At 47.0% G+C, this 20569-nt stretch overlaps 1 protein-coding gene across 1 annotated transcript in view; it reads right to left on the bottom strand.

Annotated features, from left to right (window-relative positions):
- Window positions 1–368: 368 nt before the first annotated feature.
- MYOM2 (myomesin 2) overlaps window positions 369–20569 on the bottom strand; it is a 73472-nt gene continuing 53271 nt past the window's right edge. Inside the window, exons 24-35 of the mRNA XM_040242865.1 lie at window positions 17886–18030; window positions 17724–17783; window positions 10564–10631; window positions 10071–10184; window positions 9686–9773; window positions 9144–9182; window positions 6829–6934; window positions 3918–4081; window positions 3645–3681; window positions 2457–2479; window positions 1361–1416; window positions 369–997 (exon numbers count right to left, since the gene is read on the bottom strand). Of these exons, the coding sequence (XP_040098799.1) occupies window positions 680–997; window positions 1361–1416; window positions 2457–2479; window positions 3645–3681; window positions 3918–4081; window positions 6829–6934; window positions 9144–9182; window positions 9686–9773; window positions 10071–10184; window positions 10564–10631; window positions 17724–17783; window positions 17886–18030 (1218 nt within the window). The 3' untranslated portion in view covers window positions 369–679. The remainder of the gene's footprint in view (window positions 998–1360; window positions 1417–2456; window positions 2480–3644; window positions 3682–3917; window positions 4082–6828; window positions 6935–9143; window positions 9183–9685; window positions 9774–10070; window positions 10185–10563; window positions 10632–17723; window positions 17784–17885; window positions 18031–20569) is intronic.

Genomic DNA, 20569 nt, shown 5'->3' with positions numbered 1-20569 from the left:
CTGCTCCGGACATAAACACCCCGCAAGGGCTCCTCCTGTTTTGAGAATGGATACGCAGGTGGGGTCAGCACAGGAATGGGCTTCACTCCGTGTTTATTGACTGGGGAAAGCGGCAGGGGTTTTCAGGAAAGGATTCAGGTGGAATCCTAGGAAACCCGAGGCCTCTCACTGGCCGGGGTGTCCTGCCTGAGGGAAGTTGCAGGAACAGGACGCACGCGGGAGTCTGGACCCCCCTCTGCCCTGGACACCTGGCTCCACAGGGCTCCTGCTGTGAAGCTGCCCCAGGTCCTGCAATTAACCAGACCAGATCAGGGACACAAGCAGGCTGACGAGCTGGGAACCGCTTGGTACAGAAGAGACACCAAAAGTTGCCTTTTGAAGTTTTATTGTCTGAAGTGAGAGAAAGCAGAGAGCAAGAGGCACATATGCTGACCACCCCAGTATCTCAGAGCCCCCAGGCCTGCAGGCATCATGGACCAAACACCCCAGCGAGGCATCAGCTCACCCCAGCCCACCCTGTCCAGTGCCTGCAGACACAGTTGTATGGGGAAACACTCGCTCTTCTGCTCAGAAGGACCAAAACTACAACAACAGAACACCAAGATAAAACCACAACATGCAAGGGGCTGTCAGGCCACGTGGGACGCCACCCGCAGCGATGGCACAGCCCCCTGGCCCCTCAGTGGGCGGGTGAGGGGGCAGCCGCAGGGAGCAGCTTGGGCTTGGCCTGCTGGGGCAGCACCACGTCGGGGATCTCCTCCCCATGCTTGTACACACTGACTGTCACGTCGATCTTCTCGCCGCCGTACTTGTTCTTCACGTGGATGCTGTATTTGCCCGAGTCCTCGGAGGTCACGCCCTTGATGGTCATGCTGACATACTTGGCCTGCTCCACCTTCACTGAGAAGTGGTCACTCAGCTCGATGTCCTTGTCGTTCTTGAACCACACTACCTCTGGGTCAGGGTTCCCAAACACCGTGCAGGTCAGGTTCAAGGTCTTGGGGGAAGAGCAGGCAGAGAGGGGAAGATGGAGAAAGAAGGGTCAGGTGGCCTCTGTGTGGCTGGACCTGCGGCCCCACCCAGGCACTGATCTGCCCCACCCATCATGTACTTGGTCAACATGCTCTTCATATATGGAGGCACCAATGGAGACAGCAGGACCCTCAGACACAGCCCAGAGGGTGTCCCGTGGTGGGAGGGGTGCCCGGTGCATTCAGAAGAATCACCCATCTGTCCCTCGAGGAGACAAGGTCCGCAGAGACAGCCCAGGTCCGGCAGGACACAGGGACCCCCCACATCGGCTCCACACCCTGGGCCTGCGTGAGGACCCCCCGCCCTCCCAGGCACCCCCCGCCCTCACCTTCCCCTCCATGATGGTCACCACGTCAGGCAGGCCGCCGATCACCTTGCCACGATCTGCAACAGGAAAGCAACTTGGCTGAGAACACCATCCGCGGGGCTGTTCCTGGGGGTCAGGGCACCCAGGGGCCAGGAGGGGCTCAGGTGTGGGGTGCTGCCTGACAAGGCTCATGGCTGGGGGGCCCCTGGCCAAGGTCTGCATGGAGGGGTGTGATTCCATGTTGGGAGGGGCTGGCAGGGCAGTGGGCAGAAAAGGGGGGTGTGAAACACTCTAGAAGTTCAGACTGAGCAGGGCTTTGAGGATGAAGTTCACCCTGGCCACAGCACCAGGCAAACCGTGTCCTCCTGAATTCTTTTGGGAGCTGGAGGGGCCTGGCCTCTGGAGAGAGGATTTTGCAAGGGCACACACACACACACACATATATATATATATATAGTATAATTTTCTGCCTCCTGTGATGTTCTGACATCTGAAATCCCACCTGGCAGGCAGATACCCCCCACCCGCCAAGGGCCCACCAGGAGTCACCCACAACCTGTGCCAACCCCCCAGCCAGGCCAGCCTCCGCCACCTGCCCTGCCCCCGGAGAGGACACTCCTCTGCCTGGATCACCCTGACCGGGTATGGCAGCTCAGAACACTCCTGTGGCCCAAGCCCAGAGAAATCACTAGAACAGGCCAGTCTCGTGTTCACCCCTCCCTGCCTGCCTTTCCCTGCAAACCCCAGGACAGGCCGTGGCCTCCGTCCCCCTCTGTCCTGCCCTCTCCCCCTGCCCCCAACCCCCACATGCCTGGCACACCCCTGCCTCCAGGACTGGAAGCCTGGCCTGCATCTCCTCAGGTGGCCACTCCTGAGCGAGCAGTGAATAAAAGGACACAGAACGGGTGGGGGGGGTGGGCAGGAAGGAGGGCAAGGAGGAAGGGGGCTGGCATCAGGCTGCAGGGCGCGGGGGTGGGCGGCTGGGGGCAAGATGGGGCGTGGGCGGTCCTGGGGCTTCGTCAGGTGAGGCTCACTCTGTGCACACCGTGAATGCTCTAAACTATGGACCCTCTACCCCCCAAGAGTGCACTGTGCTTGTAATCAAGCATGTACTCACTTTTCTCTGCAAAAGCAGCAGCCCTAAAAATTAAAGAGGGCAGAGGAGAGAGAATAAGAGTCATGAGCAAATGCTGTCAACTAAAGCATCACTCATTCGAGCTCTGCTAGAGACAGAGCTTCTCCAAGAATAATCCAGGTCACAGGGTCAAACAGAGTTCTGATGCCTCCCACCACCCTGCCTTCCAGCTGCTGAAACCCACAGAAAGGCCTGCCATCCACACTTGCAGGGTGAAGAGATTTCTTTTTTCACCAGATTGCATTGGAGATTTTTAGATATTTTTTGAAAATGTTGATTTCTGATTTACCTCAGGTATGCATTCATCCATCAACAAATTTTACTGAATAACTTAGTGTGGGACAAAGACTGTTCTCAGTTTTAAAGATGCTCTAAAATTGAGACACAGATTAGAAATCCCAAGTCATTCTTTAAAAAGTTGCTCTGAGCAATGGAATATTAATCTGCTAAAAAGAAATGAGCTCTCAAGCCATGAAAATACATGGAAGATTAGGTGCTTATGACCAAGTGAAAGAAGCCAATCTGAGGAGGCTGCAGACCACAGGATTCCCAGAAGGGACCCTCAAGAAGCACAGGGGTAGGGAAATTCTCGTGAGTACATCTGTCACACCTGTCATTATACAGTTGTCCCAACCCAGAGACTGTCCAACACCAAGAGCAAGCCCTAACACGACCCACAGACTCGGGGTGATGGTGACCTGTCCACGCAGGCTCGCCAGTTGTAACTCATGGACAGTGCGGAGTGGGTGCTGAGTGAGGAGGCCACGCAAGGGGAGGGGTGGGTATTTTCTGTCCCTTCCTCTGAATTTGCTGTGAACCTAAAACTGCCCTAAAAATATGAAGTCTTTAAAAGGAAACTAAACATCCGACATTTTTAAAATTGCTCTGTATGACATGTGGCTATCATTATGCCTATTTCAGAAATTCAGTATTTAAGTTCATTTAAAGTAACCCAGGGTTATTATAACTCTGAAATTGTTAGATGCATTTATAGTTTAGAAAAGGACGCCTTCTTCTGGATGTGGAATGGCTTAAATTGCCAATTTATCCCAGTTCCTAGAGCTTCATATCTCTTGGATCAGTGAGGCATCCACAGAGGTCCCCACACTCAAACAAAATGACACCTGGTCCCCTGGACCCCAGAATAACAGACAAGCTTGCAAATCTTACTTGAGCTGCTGGAATTCGGCAAATGCTTCATCGAAAGCTGCAAGGGAATATTTCGCACGTTAGTGAGCATTTGAATGTGCTTTTACTCGCTCACTCTCTCTGCTCCTGACTTTGCTTAGTGAACACTGACAAATAGCCAAATGAATAAAGCACTGATTCAGAAGTATTCCTGTCTGAATGAAAATCGTAAAATTGGTGGTTTCCTTTTCAGCATCCAGCTTACCCTGATCACCTAGTACAAAACTACCAGGGGCCAAAGAATAATGATCTTACCCTGACCAGACAGGTCAAGCGAGCGCTGGTGGTTCTTCTTGCCGTCGAGAATCTCAAAGGTGTACTTCCCCTTGTCCTTCTCCGTGGGCTCACAGATCTGCAGCCAGGCCATATCCCCACTGCCGCCGATCCTCATGTGCTCGCTCGACGCGATCTTAGCGTCCCTTTGAAAAGTCACAGGACACATTCGATTTACAGTCTTACATTGCACGTGAGACACCTCTGGGGCATGTTGGGCGTCTTTCGGAGGGAGCCTCCTCCAAGCTGTAGAGTCAATGTCATCATAGATGTCTCTGGATATTGTGCATTTACGAACCACATCAGCAGCTCAGCTCTGAAAACCTTCCGAAATTAAATCTGATACTTATTTCATAGAGATACACTGCAGTTTACCACCTGCTTGCTGGCCACACATAGACTATCTAATACTCTAGGCCATGACTTATTTTTCTACTTAAAAATTAAAAACAGAATCGCCGTATGATCCACTGTGTGATTCAGTGGATATGTAACCAGGACGGGCAGCAGGGACTGGACAAGGGTTCCAAAGGCACGGCTCAGTAGGCAAAGGTGGAAACAAGTGTCCGTGGACAGACGATGGATAAGCAAACGGTGACCCAGCCACATGATGGAACAGGAGGAAATTCTGACAGCCACTACAGCACGGATGGGCCTCAAGGACATCAGGCCGAGTAAAACAACCTGATCACGAAGAGAGAACTACACCCAGCATCGACTCAGCCATGACGAAGGCTGAGCATGGCATTGAAGGAGGGGGCGTCCACCAAACACCAGACCACACGCAGCCTGCCTGCACAAGTCTGGAGCCCTGCCGCCCGCCGGGCCTCCTGCAGGAACCCCCAGCCCCTGGCCAGCACGTCCCCATCCCAGCGTGACCCTGAGACCAGCTCCAGTCTCCAATCCCAAGCCCAGACTTGACCTCTGCCCCAACCCCATGGTCACAGCCCTGCTGACTTCTTGGACCAGGAACACATTCTGTCCTCTAGACACACAGGAAGCCCCTCGTCTGCAGCAGACCCACCCCTCCACCACCCCCGGCCTGGCTCCATCCCCAGATGAACCCTTGCCTCCAGAACTTTCCCTGGCCAGCAGCCCCACGCTCAGCCCACACCTGCCACAGCAGTTCCAGGAACCTGTCAGCTTAGAAGAAGGCAAACCAGTCCTGCTGGAGCACCACAGCTGCGGCAGAGTTCACTGTAACCATCACCCCACTGACCGCGACCTTGGCTCAAAGGACCGTCTGTTCCTTACTGCTTGGGGACTTAAATGAGCCACATTGGATAAAACCGCCTCCTTGGTTTTATTAGTTGATCACAAAACCTGACTGAATCCCTTTATTCCCAAGTAATCTTAAAACAGCTTACATCAAAGAGAGAAAGAGGCAGATGTACGAAAGCCTACATGTGTCTGCCCATTTGTGTGAAAGCAACCAGGAGGCTGGTCCCTGCAGGGGTGGGCTGGCAGCAGGGTCGTCCCAAACCTCCCCTCCCCCAGGAGCCCCAGGCTTCACTGAGACTTCAGGGGCCTCTAAGCAAAGCTCCAAAGTTGAGTTAAAGTCCACACTCTGGGATTAAAACAGTGTTAACTCTTTCCTTCTGTAAAGAGGCTGCTGGAGTCTTCAGTAGCCCTGCTGCTTCCATGCCTTCAGCAGCCAGTACTTTGCACTTGGAGGTCTAGCCCTTCCGCATCACAGTCATTTCACCTTCCACCAAGAGAAAAACATCCCCTACCAGAGGACGTTTCTGCTAACTCCACTTTGTGGGTTTCTAAGTCCTCAGGAGCAGGTTTCCGCCTTCCTCTAAGTGGCCCGTCTTACTCAGCATTTTCCTCACAGAACAATCGGCCTTGCTGACGCGCGAGTTTCACCAAATCCTCATCATTCTCTATTGATTTCTCATCACCCACTGGTGCAGAATACCCAGGTCCCCAGGACGAGTTTCCCTCGGGCACCCTGACTCTGTTAAGTGGGCCCTGTAGCTTCCAATGGCAGGCTGTATTTCAACAAATGCTCGCTGTTCTCTGTGTTTCCAATTATTGTCTAATAAGAACTTGATCGTCAAACAGTGACATATAGCCGAGGTTCTGTAAGGCCCGTGTGAACACGCTGGGGTCCTGTCGGCTGAGGAACAGAAGGTCTGGGTTTGTGGACGTCACTGAAAACGTGGTCTGGAAAGTTTGCCCGTGTCCTCAGGTTAGAGACAGACTAACCACAGTCCCCACTTACTGCCCGACGGAGGCCAGGCCTGGGGGACGGTAACCCTGAACTTGGTCCTGTTCCTGACAGACTTCAAGCTTTGCCGAGTGTGCTGGAGATGAGCCTGGGGAGGAGGGTCAGAAGGGCAGACCCCCACGGGGTTGGGGGCAGGCCCTGGTCTGCTGCCGTGAGTGTCGTGAGAGTCTATTGTTTTAATTGTGAGCATGGCCACCTGGACGGGCAACCACAGCAGATGTGAAAACAGAGAAACCTCTTTGTGCAGGGCTTGAGTTCACTTGCTTTCTTCTCTTAAGTACTATTAAGTGTGTTTTGGTCCTTTCTTTTTAATTGATCTAATGGGAAAGCAACAGATTGGAAATTTGGAGAGTGGTTTTTGAATATTCTTTTTCTATTAGCTCTGCCAGATTCTGATAAAACGTCTGTCACCGGCAAAGCCACCCTTGTCTAAACTGAGACAGCAGAGAACTTGATCTCTGGCCCCTTCAGCACTTCTCTCTCTTTGTCCCTCTCCCCCCATTTCGGAGATGGCCCCGCCCTGAGCCCACGGCTGTCATCACTTCTCAAAACTGCAAAGTCTCCAGAGGACTTGGCCAGGAGCCCCGTGTCCCAGCGATGGGCCCCGGAAACCACCCTGTGGACACGCAGGGCCGCAGCCCACGGCATGTGGACACTTACTTGTGGTACCAGTTCACCTTCATTTCCTCAGTGAAGTATTTCATGAAGCACTGAAGCCTTATTCCTTCTGGGGTGCAGAGAATCTTCAGTGGAGACGCAGAGGCTCCTGCAGAGGATAGAGCAGACTCAGACCCAAGGGGAGCGGTCTGTGCTGGTTGAGTGCAGGCCGGCCCTGGACTAGGAAGCCCGGCCACATCCCCGTAAAAACATCCTCACCCAGGTGTGTTCTAACATCCACACCAAAAGCACCTGAAAATCTCTTCGACAGAGGCATGAAGGGACTCAAATGGCCCCAAGAAAATGTTCCCGAGGGGCTCCTCATGTCCCTGACCACGTCCATGCAGCCACTACTACAGCGTCCACTTACACCTAGACCACAGGCAAGCCTCCAGTGCAGACGGGGCCCTGTGCCAACAGGCCTGCCCAGTGGCCAAGACCACACCCAGCTGCTCACACCCCTTCCCTCCCTCTCCCTTCCCCCTGAAGGAAAGAACCCCTGGGCATTCTGTCACCTACACATTTTGTGGAAATGCATCAACAATGCCCCAGTGGGAGTCCCTCCACGGGGCTCTGAGCTCAGAGCCGGCTACCTGAATGCCCCACCCCATGGCCTCTGGAGTCCTCTCTCTGCTCCTGCCTGAAGATTAACCAGAAAATTGCTTTTCTAAACCCCTTCCTGCATCGTGCTTCTCCCCACATCTCACCCTGTGGTGGGGGGCGCAGTGGGCTAACTGCAGAGGGCAGCAAGCCGCACATCCTGGAACACAAAGATGCGGAAACGCTGCAGTCTTAACAGAGGAGCGTAAAGAGGAGGGTCGTTTTTCAGACTACAGTTGGGGTCAGTAAATGATAGCGTGTCCAGAAGGGTTTCCGGTCAAGCAGGGAGTGGGGACTGGTACTGTCTGTAAGACGCAGGGGCAGAGGAGAGCGGTTGGATCTGACTGCAGTGACTGAGCATGCACGTGGGACAGCCAGGCAGGAGAGCAGCTGTGGGAAATATCTCGGCTCCGATCCGGGTGCCAGTATGTCCCTGTGCTCCTCATCGAGCCTGCACGGGGTTACACTCTGCCCCACACCACCAGCCGGGTCTCACTTCAGCCGGAACCTACGGATAAGTAACTGCGCCCACCACGGGGAGAAAGGACGGCGGGATGCAAGTCCCAGGTAATCAGACAACAAGAGCCTGGCTTCCAGGGCTGATGCTGACCAGGGCAATATGCCAAGGAAGTCGTGTGCTTATTCTCCACTTTATCTCAACTGCGTCCTGACTAAGCCTTGACTTTGAAGCTTTAAGGAGCATCTATGTCTTATCACACAAAATTTAACCAGATACATATTTAATCTTTGCAGTCGCCACACCGAAAAGTAAGTTCTGCCATCAGTGTTTCTGTTTCACAATTGATTCGTATTTGATTAGACATTTTAGAGTTCTGTAAGTATTAAAAATCAAGGGATACACTATAAGTCTGGCCCCCCTTAGAGAACATACACCTCAGACATTTTTGTGAAATTGGAGGATTACCAACGTGAAAGAACTGGATGGCTCGCACTAGAGTACATGTCTCGTGAGAGGAGCGAATGCTGAAGGACATGAGAAGGAAGCCTGGGCTCCTGAACTAGGGACACGAGATGACTCTGGTGCTCCCCAGGACTCTGCTGGTGACAGCAGGTCACACAAGTCCCCCGGGACCAGAGTTCTCGTCTCAATACTGTGGTCTCTCCCAAGATGCTGTGGAAGTATGCAGAGTCCCTTAGCACACCTCGTGGGCAGTGATGAGATGCTGAGACTTCACGGAGGAGCCTGAGGCTCCAGTTCTGCCTTCCTGCCTCAGAAGTCAGGTGGAAACTTAGAGAAGAGTCAACCGCACGTTCTCAGGTGTGTGCTCACACACACAGGGTCCTCCATGCAGGGAGCTGCCACTTTGGCATCGATCCTTACAACAGGTTTGTTTGTATCCACAGTTACAGAATTTTACCTCTGAATGAGAACTTGAAAGTCACCCCTCCAGATTCCTTGTCACAAGGGTAAGGAGGTCGAGGGACCCTAACTCTATCACAACAGATTTGCTTTGCAGCCACACATCGCCTTCAGCCCTGGGGACACTAAGAACAGGCTCTTGTTCTGTGGGCCATTAGCCTGACCCCGCAGGAAAGCCCCTTCTGTATGCCTCTGTCATCACAAGCCGCTGTCCTACCACTGAATCTGGGCCTGTTCACAGATGTGCTGTGGTTCCATCAGCTGTGGAAAATGCCCTTCTCGGGAAATAGAGAGTCTAGCCCCGAAATGACTTGAAAATTAAAAAGCATTTACTTACCACAGACTCTACTCATCGCCAGAATCATATCCTCGTACACTGAAAGGAAGGAGGAAATGCACAGTTACGGGCCTAATTTATCAGCAGCGCTTTCACGTTTAATTAAACTGATATTGGAAAGCAGGATGTTCAGTTGAAAATGAAACATTAAAATGGCAATGTGTATCCATGAAAGGCTTATGTGGCGATAAATCCTAATTTCTCCATTTTTTAAACCTGGAGCAAGGACATTTTGCTCAACATTCATCTGACCTTGCATTTAATTGAACCACCTCATCCTGGGTTCAATCATTTTAACACATTCATCACAGGACAGGATTTGGCTCCTGTTGGTGGACGAAGATGGCATTTCAGAGAAGCCCAGAGTAACATCCTTCTCAACTCACTCAAACACCTCTGAATACAGCAGGAGTAGAAGCCTCTACTGTGTTGCCACCAAAGACACAATATGCCCAAGGGTGCAGGAGGCCTCGCCCGCATCTCACACCCATCCTGCAGGCCAGGCGGACTTCCCTGGGAGCAGGGAGAAGGCTCTCATCTACCTTTGCCAGCTATCTCAAGGGTAGACACATCCTGACCCCTGTCGTCTTTCAAGGTCGCCTTGTATTCACCGTGATCCTTCTTCGACAACTGCAAATGAAACACATTCCATATGTATGTAAAACTGATGCCACGATATAAAACCTAATACAAACTAATACATTTCCTTTGCAAACCATGGAAAGTCAGCATGCAAACTGGGAGATAAGGCAGAATTCGCAAGAGATCTGGAAGACTCTTCTTCCTTGTTTCTCTCTGTTTTCTTTAGCCCACTCCAGTATTCCTGCCTAGAGAATCCCATGGACAGAGGAGCCAGAAGGTCACAAAGAATCAAACATGATTGAAATGACAGAGCACACGCACACGTGCACACACACATACACACACCTTTGGTATGAGCAGCTCACAGACACCCTTCTCCAGGTCAGGCATCTTCTCTGTTTCATACAGAACATCATCCTTTAGCCACTTGAAAACTGTTTCCTTCTTGGTATTTGCAACCTACAAGACAGGGGTCTTATGTTGGGTATGTGAATTGCTGGAGCTCATGAGAAAAAAGTCTTTTCTGATTTCAAATCACAAACCTAAAAAAAGTAAATAAACTTTTATTGTAGATAGTATCAGACAGAAGCTCACAGGAAAGCTATCTGTTCTATCAATGGTAAATACATTTCTAAATTCCAGCTTCTGAAATAATTAAGCCCTGACAGGAAGAATGAATGACTCCTCTTTCTTCTAATCCAAGAAATTAGATGGTGTAAGTTTCTTTTGGTTCATAGAAGATCTCAATAATAAAGACAAGTTGTGAGCAGTGTATTTTAAATGTATAAGTAATATAAAACCGATCGTTACTGCCTTCTGGGTGGAACTGATCTCTTACCTTACACACCAGCCGCACCTCACACTCTTCTGTAACATCCCAGTGCAGATACTCAGCAAAATGTGGGCCTGAGGGGCAGAAGGGAAAAAAGGGTTTTAAAAAGGAGAAAAATGTATACACAGACACATACATGTAAATGCATTCAGGGCAGAAGAAAGTAGTTGTTCAGTCTGAAACTAAGATAACTTAATAAAACTAATCTTCAGGGCTTTGACATCAGCATGTGCAATCCTGATACAAAAATCTCTATTTCCTACAGGACGACGCTGCCCAGTCTCTCCTGCTTACTGACATCTGACAGCTACTGCCCTTTAGAAAGAAGAATAATGACATACTATATTTCTTCTCAAGGCATGTGTTTGACTGAACATCCACCAGCATAGCCTATAAAAACCTTGAAATAGGAGAGCTTATCTAAGTATGATGAAGAAAAAGCAGTTTGACCTAGCAATCATATCAACATGTGATATTTTATTTACATAGCATCTGAAATCAAAGATGAATTTATATATCTGTAGAAAATACCATTTTGCTTAATATAAATGTAAAAGTCATATGCTAATAACACATTCAACACAAAAATACAAAGCAATCACTCCAAGCATCTTTTCTGACCACAATGCAGTAAGATTAGATCTCAATTACAGGAGAAAAACTATTAAAAATTCCAACATATGGAGGCTGAACAACATGCTGCTGAATGACCAACAAATCACAGAAGAAATCAAAAAAGAAATCAAAATATGCATAGAAATGAATGAAAATGAAAACACAACAACCCAAAACCTGTGGGACACTATAAAAGCAGTGCTAAGAGGAAAGTTCATAGCAATACAGGCATACCTCAAGAAACAATAAAAAAGTCAAATAAATAACCTAACTCTACACCTAAAGCAACTAGAAAAGGAAGAAATGAAGAACCCCAGGGTTAGTAGAAGGAAAGAAATCTTAACTATTAGGGCAGAAATAAATGCAAAAGAAACAAAAGAGACCATAGCAAAATTCAATAAAGCCAAAAGCTGGTTCTTTGAAAGGATAAATAAAATTGACAAACCATTAACCAGACTCATCAAGAAACAAAGGGAGAAAGATCAAATCAATAAAATTAGAAAGGAAAATGGAGAGATCACAACAGACAACACAGAAATACAAAGGATCATAAGAGACTACTATCAGCAATTATATGCCAATAAAATGGACAATGTGGAAGAAATGGACAAATTCTTAGAAAAGTACAACTTCCCAAAACTGAACCAGGAAGAAATAGAAAATCTTAACAGACCTGTCACAAGCACGGAAATTGAAACTGTAATCAGAAATCTTCCAGCAAACAAAAGCCCAGGTCCAGACAGCTTCACAGCTGAATTCTACCAAAAATTTAGAGAAGAGCTAACACCTATCCTACTCAAACTCTTCCAGAAAATTGCAGAGGAAGGTAAACTTCCAAACTCATTCTATGAAGCCACCATCACCCTAATACCAAAACCTGACAAAGCTGCCACAAAAAAAGAAAACTACAGGCCAATATCACTGATGAACATAGATGCAAAAATCCTTAACAAAATTCTAGCAATCAGAATCCAACAACACATTAAAAAGATCATACACCATGACCAAGTGGGCTTTATCCCAGGGATGCAAGGATTCTTCAATATCTGCAAATCAATCAATGTAATACACCACATTAACAAATTGAAAAATAAAAACCATATGATTATCTCAATAGATGCAGAGAAAGCCTTTAACAAAATTCAACATCCATTCATGATAAAAAACTCTTCATAAAGCAGGAATAGAAGGAACATATCTCAACATAATAAAAGCTATATATGACAAACCCACAGCAAACATTATCCTCAATGGTGAAAAATGGAAAGCATTTCCCCTAAAGTCAGGAACAAGACAAGGGTGCCCACTTTCACCACTACTATTCAACATAGTTTTGGAAGTTTTGGCCACAGCAATCAGAGCGGAAAAAGAAATAAAAGGAATCCAAATTGGAAAAGAAGAAATAAAACTCTCACTGTTTGCAGATGACGTGATCCTCTACATAGAAAACCCTAAAGACTCCACCAGAAAATTACTAGAGCTAATTAATGAATATAGTAAAGTTGCAGGATATAAAATCAACACACAGAAATCCCTTGCATTCCTATACACTAATAATGAGAAAATAGAAAGAGAAATTAAGGAAACAATTCCATTCACCATTGCAATGAAAAGAATAAAATACTTAGAAATATATCTACCTAAAGAAACAAAAGACCTATATATAGAAACCGATAAAACATTGGTGAAAGAAATCAAAGAGGACACTAATAGACAGAGAAATAAACCATGTTCATGGATTGGAAGAATCAATATAGTGAAAATGAGTATACTACCCAAAGCAATTTATAGATTCAATGCAATCCCTATCAAGCTACCAATGGTATTTTTCACAGAGCTAGAATAAGTAATTTCACAATTTGTATGGAAATACAAAAAACCTCAAATAGCCAAAGCAATCTTGAGAAAGAAGAATGGAACTGGAGGAATCAACCTGCCTGACTTCAGGCTCTACTACAAAGCCACAGTCATCAAGACAGTATGGTACTGGCACAAAGACAGAAATATAGATCAGCGGAACAAAATAGAAAGCCCAGAGATAAATCCATGCACCTATGGACACCTTATCTTCGACAACGGAGGCAAGAAAATACAATGGATTAAAGACAATCTCTTTAACAAGTGGTGCTGGGAAAACTGGTCAACCACTTGTAAAAGAATGAAACTAGAATACTTTCTAACACCATACACAAAAATAAACTCAAAATGGATTAAAGATCTAAACATAAGACCAGAAACTATAAAACTCCTAGAGGAGAACATAGGCAAAACTCTCCGACATATATCACAGCAGGATCCTCTATGATCCACCTCCCAGAATATTGAAAATAAAAGCAAAAATAAACAAATGGGACCTAATTAAACTTAAAAGCTTCTGCACAACAAAGGAAACTATAAGCAAGGTGAAAAGACAGCCTTCAGAATGGGAGAAAATAATAGCAAATGAAGCAACTGACAAACAACTAATCTCAAAAATATACAAGCAACTCCTTCAGCTCAATTCCAGAAAAGTAAAAGACCCAATCAAAAAATGGGCCAAAAGAACTAAATAGACATTTCTCCAAAGAAGACATACCGATGGCTAACAAACACATGAAAAGATGCTCAACATCACTCATTATCAGAGAAATGCAAATCAAAACCACAATGAGGTACCATTTCACACCAGTCAGAATGGCTGCGATCCAAAAGTCTACAAGCAATAAATGTTGGAGAGGGTGTGGAGAAAAGGGAACCCTCTTACACTGTTGGTGGGAATGCAAAGTAGTACAGCCACTATGGAGAACAGTATGGAGATGCCTTAAAAAACTGGAAATAGAACTGCCTTATGACCCAGCAATCCCACTGCTGGGCATACACATCGAGGAAACCAGAACTGAATGAGACACGTGTACCCCAATGTTCATCGCAGCACTGTTCACATAGCCAGGACATGGAAACAACCTAGATGTCCATCAGCAGATGAATGGATAAGAAAGCTGGTGTACATATACACAATGGCGTATTACTCAGCCATTAAAGAGAATACATTTGAGTCAGTTCTAATGAGGTGGATGAAACTGGAGCCTATTATACAGAGTGAAGTAAGCCAGAAAGAAAAACACCAATACAGTATATTAACAACACAAGAGAAGACTCTACACATGGACATCACCAGATGGTCAATGCCAAAATCAGATTGATTATATTCTTTGCAGCCAAAGATGGAGAAGCTCTATACAGTCAACAAAAACAAGACCAGGAGTTGACTGTGGCTCACATCATGAACTCCTTATTACCAAATTCAGACATAAATTGAAGAAAGTAGGGAAAACCACTAGACCATTCAGGTATGACCTAAATCAAATCCCTTATGATTATACAGTGGAAGTGAGAAATAGATTTAAAGGGCCTATATCTGATAGATAGAATGCCTGATGAACTATGGAATGAGGTTCATGACATTGTACAGGAGACAGGGATCAAGACCATCCCCATGGAAAAGAAATGCAAAAAAGCAAAATGGCTGTCTGGGGAGGCCTTACAAATCGCTGTGAAAAGAAGAGAAGCGAAAAGCAAAGGAGAAAAGGAAAGATATAAGCATCTGAATGCAGAATTCCAAAGAATAGCAAGAAGAGATAAGAAAGCCTTCTTCAGTGATCAATGCAAAGAAATAGAGGAAAAGAACAGAATGGGAAAGACTAGAGATCTGTTCAAGAAAATTAGAGATACCAAGGGAACATTTCATGCAAAGATGGGCTCGATAAAGGACAGAAATGGTATGGACCTAACAGAAGCAGAAGGTATTAAGAGGTGGCAAGAATACACAGAAAAACTGTACAAAAAAGATCTTCATGACCCAGATAATCACGATGGTGTGATAACTCATCTAGAGCCAGACATCCTGGATTGTGAAGTCAAGTGGGCCTCAGAAAGCATCACTACAAACAAAGCTAGTGGAGGTGATGGAATTCCAGTGGAGCTATTTCAAATCCTGAAAGATGATGCTGTGAAAGTGCTGCACTCAATATGCCAGCAAATTTGGAAAACTCAGCAGTGGCCACAGGACTGGAAAAGGTCAGTTTTCATTCCAATCCTGAAGAAAGGCAATGCCAAAGAATGCTCAAACTACCACACAATTGCACTCATCTCACCGAAGAATTGATGCTCAAAATGCTCAAAATTCTCCAAGCCAGGCTTCAGCAACACATGAACTGAACTTCCGGATGTTCAAGCTGGTTTTAGAAAAGGCAGAGGAACAAGAGATCAAATTGCCACCATCCGCTGGATCATGGTAAAAGCAAGAGAGTTCCAGAAAAAACATCTATTTCTGCTTTATCGACTCTGCCAAAGCCTTTGACTGTGTGGATCATAGTAAACTGTGGAAAATTCTTCAAGAGATGGGAATACCAGACCACCTGACCTGCCTCGTGAGAAATCTGTATGCAGGTCAGGAAGCAACAGTTAGAACTGGACATGGAACAACAGACTGGTTCCAAATAGGAAAAGGAGTACATCAAGGCTGTATATTGTCACCCTGCTTATTTAACTTCTATGCAGAGTACATCATGAGAAACATTGCACTGGAAGAAACACAAGCTGGAATCAAGATTGCTGGGAGAAATATCAATAACCTCAGATATGCAGATGACACCACCCTTATGGCAGAAAGTGAAGAGGAACTAAAAAGCCTCTTGATGAAAGTGAAGGAGGAGAGTGAAAAAGTTGGCTTAAAGCTCAACATTCAGAAAAGGAAGATCATGGCATGTGGTCCCATCACTTCATGGGAAATAGATGGGGAGACAGTGGAAACAGTGTCAGACTTTATTTTGGGGGGCTCCAAAATCACTGCAGATGGTGACTGCAGCCATGAAATTAAAAGACGCTTACTGCTTGGAAGAAAAGTTATGACCAACCTAGATAGTATATTCAAAAGCAGAGACATTACTTTGCCGACTAAGGTCCGTCTAGTCAAGGCTATGGTTTTTCCAGTAGTCATGTATGGATGTGAGAGTTGGACTGAGAAGAAGGCTGAGCACCGAAGAATTGATGCTTTTGAACTGTGGTGTTGGAGAAGACTCTTGAGAATCCCTTGGACTGCAAGGAGATCCAACCAGTCCATTCTGAAGGAGATCAATCCTTGGATTTCTTTGGAAGGAATGATGCTAAAGCTGAAGCTCCAGTACTTTGGACACCTCATGCAAAGAGTTGACTCATTAGAAAAGACTCTGATGCTGGGAGGGATTGGGAGCAGGAGGAGAAGGGGACGACTGAGTTTGAGATGGCTGGATGGCATCACTGACTCGATGGACGTGAGTCTGAGTGAACTCCGGGAGTTGGTGATGGACAGGGAGGCCTGGCGTGCTGCGATTCATGGGGTTGCAAAGTCAGACACGACTGAGCGACTGAACTGAACTGAATGAATGCATATATATGGAATTTAGTAAAATGGTAACAATAACCCTGTATGCCAGACAACAAAAGAGACACAGATGTATAGAACAGTCTTTTGGACTCTATGGGAGAGGGCGAGGGTGGGATGATTTGGGAGAATGGCATTGAAACGTATAATATCATATATGAAAGGAATAGCCAGTCCAGGTTTGATGCATGATACTGGATGCTTGGGGCGGGTGCACTGAGATGACCCAGAGGGATGGTACAGGGAGGGAGGAGGGAGGGGCGTTCAGGATGGGGAACACGCGTATACCTGTGGCAGATCCATGTTGATGTATGGCAAAACCAATACAATATTGTAAAGTAATTGACCTCCAATTAAAATAAATAAATTTATTTTTTTAATACAAAGCAGATTTAGAAAGTATTTTTTAATTTCTTCCATATAAATACATTCTACAACGTTAAAGAATCATATGGTAGAAATGGGTAAAATAAATATTTTTGTCTATTAAAAATAAAAGTAACATAAAAACAACAATAATAATATATTTATATTTTAAAACCTATATTCTAACTTTAAAAAAAAAATAGAAATTCCTTGTAAATCAACTCTAGTAAAAATTTTTAAAAACCAAAAAAAAAAGTTTTTCAAATAAACCCCTATTTTCCTTTATATCTAGTTATTGATAATATGCATTTTAAAACAATGTATTTAAAATATATTATTTGTAACCAAACAATTATATCTAAAAGTTCAAGTTCACACAATTTTAAGTAAAATAACAAGTTTTGGAAATTGGAGTTGGGTCTGTGGCCCTCTCTCCATCTCTCCTAATAAAGCCCCCACCTCACTGCCTCCCTCCATTCTTTCCTCTTTTTGTTACAATCACTGGACTCGTATGGACCTGTAATGGGGGCACCCTTTCCTTGTCACTGCAGGAAAACATGAACACTAAATAAGAGATTCCAGGGCTTTTCAAGGAGAAGCAAGAAAATAGCACAGATGAAATAAAGGAATAGAAAGGGTCCAAACTTCTACAGAATAGAAGAGATCTGACTTCTCCATCACTTTACAGTTGCAGTTAGCCATCTGGTCTGACAGGATCTGCTCCAAATACTCAAATCCTAATCTTTGTCTAGGCCAGTGGCGGGGGAGCCAGCCGACCACCTACCTTGTTTCCTGAGGAACTCCTTTCTTTGAAATTCAGCCTCTTCCAGGACAGCCTTGAATGCTAAATCCAATATTTAAGGGAAAAAACAGAAATGACATAATCATCAGAAGAATCTGTTTTGAATTTTTTTATGGACATACAAGGACCTTCCACATAGCGTACCGTCTCCAATAAGAACCAGAGAAGACTGGCTTTTGGCTTTTCCGTCTTGAATCTGCACAGTGTAGGTGCCTTCATTATCAATGGTGAACCGATCCATCACCATCTCGATGATGCCAGTGGACTTGTCACACTTGATTCTGTGTGTCTGGGAGTACACAGGGGAGGTGAGAATCCCACCTGCCAGAAAGGGAAAATGCCTTCCCGAACGAAGCTTCCCCTCTGGGATCTGACAGTCACTCAACTATTGTATCTTAAGGCAGTATGCTGCCCAAAAACCAGAAAGTGAAGTTCCACTCACTGAACCTCTTGGTGAAGCAAAGATCAAATAAGGGACATTTGGTAATGACGCCCTGGGTCAACGTGGGGAGTGACCTACACTTAAATCCAGCAGAAACTCTGCACATTCCCTGCGAACGTGCACCCGCCATGAGATAACTCAGCATGTGGGGAGCAGAGCGGGATGCACTGGGACCTGTGTGACTACAGAACCAGAGACGGCAACATAAGCACCTCCACACTGTGAGGGCTTCAGTCTCAGGGGCTCGGGGCCCATCCTGAATGGTCGCTTCTGCCCCATCACCACGCTGGCACCAGGGCTGAGGGCTTCCAGGCTCTACAACCCCATCTGGGCAGCCTCAGGGGGACTCTTCCCTGCGCAGCCCACCCAGGGCTCAGTCTCCTGCAGACTCCACCCTCCTTGCCTGTGATGAGCCGCAGGGGCTCCGATCCCATGTGGTTGCTAATGGGCCACGTGTTATTCCACCCTGGGTCCAAGGTTGCCATCGAGCACGTCAGAGGCAGGAGGGGCACAAGCACACGGACTACCGTCTCCAGCACAGCCACCAGGCAGGGAAAGGGGGCCAAGGAGCCAGGATGGGCTCCCTGGGGCATCCCTCAGCCTGGACCTCACCCTGCTCCATGCCCAGAGTGAAAAGGCACAGCCACCTCTGCCGGTAATCCTCCTGCAGGCGTTCCTGCCTCCTTTCAGAGGCAGGCAGCCAGGACTTAAGCAAGGGCTTCCCTGCCTGGACCTGACCTGTCCCAGGCGAGTGCGGCCTGGAGCGAGGTGAGCAGGGTCGCCGCTTGGGACCTGTCGTCAGCACCCAGTGCAGGGACCAGGGGAGGCCACTCCGTTTGTTAGAGACACCCTCCTCCCACGACCCTCACCTTGACGACACTACCAGGACGCACTTCTGTCTGTAGGTGACTAATAGAAACTGCGTAAGATCAGCCATGTCCTGACAGACCCCGCGCATCTGTTTTCAGGGTGCTCAGCTTCCTCTCTCAGCTGACATTCATATTGTGGATTCCAAATGCCAGCGTCCCAAGAGCGCCGAGATAAATGTTAGTGAAAGAGTGCCTTTGTTCAGCGTCCCTAAGCTCAGCCCCCTCAGCATCAAGGGTTGGCTCCAAATTCCCCCCTTGGTGTTGGAGGAGGCCCCTCTGCCTCCTCCCTCCTTCCATTTTATCCAAGTGCATTTCCAAGATGCCCCGTCCATGGCCACTCCGCTCAGTCAGCCCATCCCGCCGCGTCTCCAGTCCACACCTTGCCCGCTCTCCCTGGGGCAGGCTGCAGGGCATGCCTGTTCCCCAAACCATTCCTCCTGAGGAGAACCCAGGAACCCAATACTCTGGGAATCTCCTTTAAATTCTCCAGGCTCTGACAGCTCCTTCTCAGAATCAGCACTCACTGTATGTGGCACCCGTGGTAAAGAACCCACCTACCAATGCAGGAAACTTGAGTGTCCAATCCCTGCATCAGGAAGATCCCCTGGAGAAGGGAATGGTGACCCACCCCGGTGCTCTTGCCTAGAAAATCCCATGGATGGAGGAGCCTGGTAGGCTCCAGTCCGTGGGGTCGCAAAGAGTCGGACACGATTGAGCGACTTCACTTTCTTTCTCTCTTAAATGACTTAGCTCACACCTAACTGTTTTAACACGCTCTGTACTTTTTCTATATCATCCTCTGACTCAAGTTGTGTTTCTTCCACTGTGGGATAACCTCCAGGAGGGCAAGGTTATATGTCATTTTTCTAGGCTACAGAGGGCACTCAAATGCAATTTGCAGAATATAAGCTGCCAACCACGGGGAAAAGAGAATGAGTGTGTGAGGTCCCGGAGGTTAACGTGAAGCCTCAGGTTCTCTTTGACCAAAGATGACTTTCGGGCTTTAACTGAATCAAGCCAGCCCACGCCCATGGGCCTTAACTTCCAGTAAACATAAAAAAATCACCTTGACAGTTGGAAATTCCAATACCATTTCTAACAGGTGAAGCATACACTGTGTTCTTGTACAGGATGGCTTAGGTATTTTTCTCGATGGGAAACTGGCATGTATAAAGTAAGAGACACATGAATGAGACACATGAGCTCAGACTACTTTTGAGGGAGGTCATTTTGGGAGATGGTGCTGATCACATGGAACCTGTCTCCTTCCCGGAGACTCGGGTGGTTCTCGGGGGCTGCACGAGGAAGGGGCAGTGGGCTGAGGGCCGAACAAAGTACCTTGTGGGGCCCATGAGTGTCTTTGTAGTTCTGAGTATTTGCTTTTGCAAACCAGGAGCAAATTTCAAGGAGCTGCTCTGATTCTGTCAGACTTTCGCTCCCTTCAAGCATCTGTGACGAGCAGCCTGCAGGAACCTGCTCTAATTAGGCCTGAGAGGTGAAAAGGAACCTCTCTCACC

This window comes from Oryx dammah, unplaced genomic scaffold, assembly GCF_014754425.2.
Source record: "Oryx dammah isolate SB20612 unplaced genomic scaffold, SCBI_Odam_1.1 HiC_scaffold_7, whole genome shotgun sequence".
NCBI lineage: Eukaryota > Metazoa > Chordata > Mammalia > Artiodactyla > Bovidae > Oryx > Oryx dammah.
Note: the sequence above shows the minus strand (reverse complement) of the source record. Positions and strands in the feature narration are given on the sequence as shown.